Genomic DNA, 8,922 nt, shown 5'->3' with positions numbered 1-8,922 from the left:
CTGCATTGCCCACGCTTCTACTCCATCCGCACCACCCTGAGGGAGCGCCTTGCAACCCTTGGTATCCTGGACTTCACCCTCCCCATCCTTCTTGGTGGGGTGGGCCTAGATCGGCACCTACGCCACTCAGTTCTACACCATGTTTGTGTCTTCCTCCGCAGATCGGGGCAACTTCGCTGCCTGTGATTAAAGAGTTCTGCTACACCTGAACCACCGTTAGGGCTACATCTGACTACACGTCGGGTCCAGCCCTTCAATCAACACCAAGACCAAGACCAGAACAAGGCAAACGTGGTCACTCTTGTGTGCGATTCGGGGAGAAGAGCAAAAGATACAATTGAAGGCAATACAGCCCAGCAGAGAAGGCAAGAAAAGGAGAAACATTACCGAAAACAAAATTGGACACCGGACAGCATACTGCTGTTAGCACGACTACCTCGGATAATGTAATAATCCTAAAAGGGAGCTTCGTTTCAGCAGGGAGTACACACATTGTGCCTGGCAGGATGCTTGGAAAAGCATATGTGACAATCTTAATTCCGTATACCCAGGCACTGACAGAAGCATAAAGGAGTGCCAGAAAAGGTGGCAGACTGTGCAGGCTGAGGCAAGAGCCTGAATTGCATTGTACAGTGAAGGTCTGGTTGCAACAGGTAAGGATCAGCCTCCATTGCTTACCTTTAGTGACTGCTTGCCTTTAGTGATAGTTAAGAGGCATAGGAGTCAGTGCTCATAAAAGGTCCCTCTTCTCTGCTTTACAGTCTCAACATACTTGTCATACGAATTTTTAAAAGCATTCACACTCTGGCTCGTGACTACTTCATCCGGGAGACTATTCCAGTGGTTCACTACTCTTGCATTAAAAAATTTTGCCCTCCATGTGGTTCTGTGCCTGAGTTTGGCTAGCTTCAGGCTGTGTCCTCCGGTGTTTGGTTGGTTGTCTCTTGATGCAAGTTGAAGAAAATTTCCACCTTTAACAGCATCAATACCGTGGAGTACCTTGTATGTCTGAATCATGTCATCACGTATCCTCCTTTCCTCCGGTGTGGTGAGGCCAAGACGGGCCAGCCTTTCCCCATAGGACAGTTCGGATAGCTCCGGGACTAGTTTAGTGACTCTCCGTTGTACTTGTTCGAGCTTGTTAATGTCTCGACGAGTGTATGGTGACCATGCTTGGACACTGTTCCATCCGGGGGCCTGATCAAAGATTTGTACAACGGGAGAAACATCTCTGCATCCAGGAATGTGTAAGTTTTTCTTAACCCTTACACTGCGGGCATCTTTCCCAGTGTTTTGCATGTCCCACGGGGTTATTCGGGCTCCGACAGACTCTCAAAAAATAGATTGTAGATTGTATTTTTTTTTTTTCCAGATAACACCATAAGATTTTATGCCAAATTAAAGTAGACAGAGTATAGTGCGGGTGTGATGTTGGTCATGGAGTGTGGTTATGGATGACAGCAGTGGCACAAGGTTATGTGCACTGATTTCTGGCTGGCTTAGATACATTGCTCCTTAACCCCTACACCGCAGGCATGTTTACCAATGTTTTGCGTGTCCCGCAGGATTATTCGGGCTCCGACAGACTCTCAAAAAATATTTGCCCAAAATCAGTTATTAGTCCTAGAATATTAAAATTAAATATGCTTATGGCACATACCTTCAGCTTTCTTCTGGGATGTTTGTTGAGCCTTTGTTGATTACCGTAGGACTTGTGGAGACCTCTGAAGTTGGGTAACGAAGTTTCCACTTTACACTTCCCGACAACCCATAATATGATTACCACAGCTAGATATTAACACTATAAACACTACTCTATGATTATCAAGTAGTTTGGGATCCATACTCCAAAACAAAACCACTGAAAGCAATGAAAATTACGGGCGCGTATGACCTTCCCACTTGCGCTAGTTCGCTGTTGGTATTCTGTCATTTATTATTCATAAAACCCCTCACACTTTATATTTCTATTACTATATAACATATATATCTGGAGTCTTTATCCATAAGTTTCCTTCAGTAGTATTAGTTTATTGTCACTGAAGTCATTCAATTTTTCATTCAGTAAAATACGTAGAGAGCCATGGATTCATTTCACTGTTATAACATCAAGTATTTGTACTCATATTCTTATATTACTAATTACTTACATTTCTATTTACATTTTCTATTGTATTTTCAACATTTACACTTCTATTTTACTTACACTATGTTATTCACTGTCACTTTCAGTAAGATAAAACTATAATACACTGTTCAATCATATGTACTGAACATCCATTGCTTTCACTTGCTATTTACACATTATTTTCACATTACTTTCCTTTCCCACTTGCACTTTTAGAACTGCTTCTGGCTGTGGTAATCAAAGAAGCAGGTACCACAGAGGGGAACCTGGCACTCAGCACACTGCCAAGAGGTGTGTTTGTGTTCAGGTGTGCGTCGGGTGGTATGTGCACACACCTGGCACCTGCGGTTCGCAGCCTTCCTCTTGCCTGCGGCAGGCATTTGCACCAGTCTGTGCCAATCCATGTACGCCCTCTGCTCAAGTCTGTCGGGCAGTGTTACTGGATGGCGCCTTGGAGTTGCTGCTGTCACCCTACCATATCTTTCAAGCAGCTGCTGAACACAAGTCCTGGTGAACAACCTCAGGGAGAAGGACTTGGGTGGCTTGACCTTCATCTTGTACAGGATGAAAGCGTTCAGCATCGTCATGTCTATGAGATGCAGAAAAACTTTCCTGCACCACCTAGTATTCTTCCTGAGGCAGTCGATCTCTCCAATCATCATGTCGGACTTGTCCACCAGCCGCATGTTGATATTGTAGTCTAACACAGCATCAGGTTTCATCACAGGTTCGCCTGTCCTACGGTCGACCTTCCCACTGTCCGTCATTTACCCCTTATGTACAGTGGTGAGCATGTGCACGACCCTCTTGTCATCCCACCGTATGGCCAGCATCTTCTCAGACTTGCGTAGGTGCACGTCTCCTCGCTGCGAGGTTCCTGCCTCTGGGAATTTAGGGAAGTGGGCACGATTACTCTTCACAGTGCCACAGGAGCCGATGCCGTGCTCTGAAAGGTATTTGGCAAGTTTCGGTGCTGTATAATAGTTGTCTGTATACAGCACATGATTCCCACCAAAATACCTTTCAAGGAGCACTTTCACTACACAGCCTGAGAAGCCAAGGGGGTGTGTTTTATCAAGATTGACAGTGCTGGCTGAATAAATGACGAAGTCAAGGATGTACCCTGTCTTACAGTCGCACAGTACAAAGAACTTGATTCCAAAGCGATGGCGTTTGCTTGGAATGTACTGCACAAACCTAAGACGTCCTCTGAAGAAAACCAAGGATTCGTCAATGACAACCTTCTGAAAGGGGTGGAAGGATTCGTCAATGACAACCTTCTGAAAGGGGTGGAAGAATGTCATAAACTTATCCTTCATTCTGCTCAGAATCACCCGGATCTTCCAGAGTGGTTCGGTTTGGGAAGGTACATCGTTGTCGGCAAAGTGCAGGTTTCCCATGATGTTCTGGAAACGATCTCTCGCCATGTACTTATTGAAGGTGGGTGAGGGTAGTAAGAGGTCCATGGACCAGTATTCTTCCAACTCATGCTTCTTTGAGTGTGGTATGAGAAGCATGAGGGCGAAGAACACATACAGCTCCTTCACTCCCAGCATGGACCACTGTTGCATCTTGGCTGCACCTGTACCACTTGCAGCACGTTGTAATTCATACTTGTTGGTCTCATCACATATGTGCTGCATGACTTCGTCATCGAGGAAGGCCAAAAGGAAGTCCACACACTCAGCATCCTCATCAAGAGTGAAGGCAGGCTGTACTCCTGAGGAACTCTCGTCAAAATCGAGATGTTCAGGGACAAAATCGGACCCTTCCGTCCACGCGAAGACGTCCAGGATTCCCTGTCGTGGCAGTGTAGGGTGGGTGAGGGTGGAGGGTGGCTGTGAGGCAGATTTATCACATTCAAGGTCACTCGCACTGACCCTGGGTTGCCGTACAGCACTAGCAGCCCTTACTCTACTAGCAACTCTACTTTTACAGGTCAGGGATTTACCTCTTCCTCTACGGCCTGCCTTCACTGTTGATGCTGGTGGTGACTCCAACGACGAAGACTCAGCAGGAGAAGAGGATGAAATGAGTGAAGTGGGGCTTGGGGAACGGGGAGGTGAATCAACTCGGGACTCATAGCGGGCTGGGTCATGCGGGGCCATTGTTCCGGGGCTAACCCGCCGCCTTTTCACTCCCTTCCCAAATTCCTTCCCTTGCTGCACTAATGGCTCCTTTCCTTTGGAGCTAGGGATCACTTGGGACACTGAAGCACTCGTACTAGTAGTTTCTGGCACGATTTCCTCACCCGGCTCATCACATGAATCCCCCGAAGGGACAAAATCACTATCCATCATCACCATTGATAATTCGGCTAGTTCACATTCCACTGCAGAGTCACTTTAGTCTTTTCCTGCTTCCCCCTCGAGTTTTTCTGGGTGTAGAGGTCACGGGGCCCTTTGCAATGGGCACAGAAGCGGCAGAAATGGCGGGGCACGAGTGCGACATGCTTTGACCACAGAGGAGGACAAGGAACTAAATGCCGCGGCTTATCTGAGAAGGCAAGGGTTGACAGTGACAATGGGGCTGACAGCTGCTAACTTACATGCTAATAAATTATTGGTAGAAAATCTCGGCAATACATAAAGAAATAAGGTAGTTCCAGGTGAATGTAAATGTCACTTAGGCTTCTCCCTTCCTTTCTGATATATATTTTTATTACAGAAATAGATTACAAGGCATAATTCAAAGGGGAAATTACCGTGGTATGTAGCGAATGAATGCATGTGAGGTGTTGTCAGGTGATAATTAGCCAATTCCTGGTGTATACCACTATCACTTATCTTATTTTTTTTTGGTATATATTATTTTGTATAAGTATAGGGCATAGGGCTTATTTCAATGGATGAAATCTGTGGAAAAATCTGGGGGAGATTTGCTTAGCGCAGTGCAGCTGGGGAGGTGAGAGGACAGGGTAATGGAGGGGAGGTAGGGAGGGGAGTCAGGAACGGGGGAAAATGGCTAAAATGTCAACAATGGATGGGAGTACAGATGAGATTTGGAGTGCTGACTAGTGTTGGACATTGGCAGTACTGATAGATGATACAAGCCACCACTTGAAAGCCCGGGATAATTCAAAATAACACAGAATCACAAAAGTGACGCCCCGCGGTATGATCCATTGCGCCCGAGCGTCACGAAAGTGACGCCCCGCGGTTAAGGGGTTAAGAGTCCCACCATGGAGTTTGCACTGGCTGCTGCCTTGGCAACTTGTACTGTTGGCTGCAGGTTGGAGGTAACGAATACACCTAGGTCATCCTCCTCCTCTGTGGAGGTTAGTGGAGCGTCACCCATATGGTACTGGTACTCTGGATTTCCTCTCCCAAGATGCATGACCTTGCACTTCTCCTCACTGAAATTTAGAAGCCATTTTCTGCTCCACTCCTGTAGTCTGGTGATGTCCTCCTGAAGAATCTCTCCATCTGATGGGTTTCTGATTCTTCTGTAGAGCTTGGCATTGTCTGCGAAGGGCTTATTGCTTGACCGTACCGAGTCCATAAGTTCCTTTTTCATTTTTTTTTTTTTTAAATACTTGTCCAGTTCTTAAAGTACTGCATACAGTGAAAGCATCCCTATTAGTTTCACAAATTTAATCATACTAGCTGAGTAGTGTTGTGGCTTTATTCATCCATTGAATTGTTACTGTTAGACCATGTAAAAACATTCTTGGTAAGGTAAAAGTTTAAGCAGTAGAAGCAGCAGAAAAAGGTTATATATAGCCCTGATCAGAAAAACAAAACAAAAAACAAGCTGGAGGAATATGAATTTCATTGGTAAGGTCCTTTTACTCCTTCCAAGAAAGCATACCTTTACCAACATTCTTGTTGATATGGCATGTTACCACAGTTCTATAAAAATTAACTAATACAGGGAAGTGCTTCAAAAAAATAATTAACAAATTGCAGTTAGACAAAATAAACAGAACTCCTTCCTTGTACATACTTGAGGTATTACTAAGTTCTGATGGAAGTTTCGTAGGAGAAAAGGTGTGCAATTGAGATAATGTAATACCAATTGACCTAACTCAAACTGCAAGTAGGGCCAACCATGTAACTTACTATTTTCAGATTATTTTCCGGTTTATTGAATACTAGCTGTCCTCCCAAATAATTCTTCATTTACAAGTAATGGACAAATTAATCATTGGCAATTTGGCCCCTATTCCAGGTTGTGGTCCTGCACTGCCTCCCCTCAGTGACCTCGATGAGATCATCGCAAAAATACTTGGTTTTAACAACGTCATCGTGAAGGGGACCTGGGACCAGTTGGATATTAACGAGGTCCACAATCCAGTGACCCTGCCAGACGAAGGACTTGGTACCGAGAGGTAAGATAATTTCAGAAGTATTATATTTAGATTTTTTATTTGTTTTTAAATTTTTATTAAGCTGCAAGGCTTGGTGGATGAGTTTGGGAGTGTGTAAGAAATGGAATTCAAAGGTGAATGAAGAGAAGAGTAAAGTCATGGTCTTCGAGAGAAGTGAGGTCAGTGACTGTACAGTGAAGTTGGATGAGGAGGAAATGGAAAATGTGAGTGCATTTAAGTACTGTATTTGGGTAGTGTGATGAGTAAGGATGGAAGTTTGGAGGGTGAAGTGCTTGAAAAGGTAAGACAAGGGAGAAAGGTTGCTGGTTCCTTGAAAGCAGTGATAAGGAACAGGGAAGTGAACATGGAAGTGAAAAAGTTACTACATGACAGTATTGTGATACCAACTTTAATGTATGGAAGTGAAGCTTGGAGTTGGAGGGACAGAAGTCAAGAGTGAGAGCAGTGGAAATAAGATGAGAGGAGCATGTGGAGTCACATGGAGAGACAGACTGACAAGTGAGGATGTGAAGGAGTGTTGTGGTGTGGATGTGGATGTGACAGGAAGTGTTAGGAGAAACACACTGAGGTGGTTTGGCCATGTGGAGAGGATGGAGAGTGAGAGTTTTTTTTTTTTTTTTTTTTTTTTTTTGTCCGACCCTGGGCATAGGCTTCACAGCCTGGCCTCAAGGCCCAGTAGTCCTCCTACATACCATACACCTCTACATGTCTGACGAGGAGAGTGTGTGTGAGTGAGGTGGAGAGGGAAGGGGAGACCAGGATGAGATGAAGGGATGGAATGGAGAGGTATATGAGAGAGGGGTGTGAGCTGGGAGCAGGGCAGGGGGACAGGGCGACATGGAGGTTAATTTGTTTGTGGCCACCTCTTACGGGATTAAGGCGTCTGGCAATATTTTTTTTTTTTAAATTTATTATTATTATTTTTCTTTTTTTTGATGTCCACAATATTTTATTTCCCACTTATACCATTCATTTAACTCCTGTTTAGGTATATGTTTCATATTCAAGTATTATAACCCATGATCATTCATATCCTGTTCCATAATTCATTATTCATATTTCAGCACCATCATTTGATGTTTCCTTCTAGTGTGTGCTTCATGAAATATCTTTTCATTCTCCATCTTTCTAATTTCCATTTTAATACCCTTCGATTAACATAGTAACTCTTACAAAAATGCAGGAATTAGGTAGAAATATACCAAAAGTTGTATCTCAACACTTATCTCATTAGAAAGAAAAAATTACATGAAAATAGTGGCTCATTATTTTTTATCTTGTCAGCAACAACAGGCTGGGGCAGCACCATGGTACAGTAGCAAGCTGGCAGGTGCTGTGGAAACTGGTCCACCAACCGATGCAAGTCTGCCAGCGTCTGAGGCCACCGCAGAGACCTGCCAGACTGTACGGTACTGCCAGTCGATGAAGCCGAGGCCTGACACTTGAGAAGAAGCGAAAGCTTGAATTAACGCTACTGGAACAACAGATACATGCCTCTAAGAAGAAACAGGAGGCCAGTCAAGCTAAACTTGATTATTACAGTTATAAATTGCCATCCATCATCCAATCCTACATTGCCCCATGAGAAGCGTAGGAGCCCGGGGCTAGGCAGTTGGTCCCGACATTTAAGATGAGGGTGACCAGCCTCACTTATCCCTGAGTGGCATTACATGTGCAATAAACTCCAACCACTCCTTGGATATAAACCTTCACCGGCTCAATCCGATTGGAGTGCAGTAATTACAGTACCGGTACTCACTAAACCACCAGGTGCCAAAATTTAGTTATATAGTTACCACCCAGTGTAGTAAATATTGCTTCTCCTTAAAAGAAAATTCGTTTTCGTTTTTGTTTTTAAAGGCTCCAACATGCTTGCATGTGTCGGCCTTGGTCACCTAATGCCGGCTCTCCACGCTGCACGATCCATTGCAGCATCCCTGTTCAGTCCCTTTACCCTGAGGTCACACTTAATGACCTCGTCCAATGTCTTTCTCAGTCTACCCCTCATAACCCCACCCCCAATATTAACACTTCTCACCTTCCTCACCCAATTATCATCCCCCATCCTCTCCACATGTCCAAACCACCTCAATCTACCTCTCCTCATCACAACACCAATACACTCCAGTCCCATCCTACCTCTCAACTCTTCCATCGTAAACCCAGCCCCTCCAGGCCTTGGACGCAGGGACGCACTCCACATCCACCTAATCATTGTCATTTCTGTACGTCTGAGCCGGCGTATATCTTCCTCCTTCACTGCCCAGGTCTCACTACCATACAGCATTACACTCCTAACACATGCTGCATACAAAGACCCCATAGCACGTAGGGAGAGTCCTCTCAATGTCTGGAGAGGCAAGAGCTCCCTGAACTTCTTCCAACCACTTCTCACCCTAGCCACAGAGCTAGCTCCAGCCCCACCTCCAGCACACAACATGTCTCCCAAATAACAAAACTCTTC

General features: G+C 44.8%; 1 protein-coding gene across 1 annotated transcript; it reads right to left on the bottom strand.

Moving 5' to 3' along the window:
* Nucleotides 1–723: 723 nt before the first annotated feature.
* On the bottom strand, nucleotides 724–1,299 carry LOC145415057 (uncharacterized). The gene has a single exon (XM_080284470.1). It carries the CDS (start codon nucleotides 1,297–1,299, stop codon nucleotides 724–726), a length of 576 nt encoding a protein of 191 aa, XP_080140596.1.
* Nucleotides 1,300–8,922: the final 7,623 nt, after the last annotated feature.

The sequence above is a fragment of the Coenobita brevimanus genome, chromosome 101, assembly GCF_032717465.1.
Source record: "Coenobita brevimanus isolate Jiangsu-jjx chromosome 101, ASM3271746v2, whole genome shotgun sequence".
NCBI lineage: Eukaryota > Metazoa > Arthropoda > Malacostraca > Decapoda > Coenobitidae > Coenobita > Coenobita brevimanus.
Note: the sequence above shows the minus strand (reverse complement) of the source record. Positions and strands in the feature narration are given on the sequence as shown.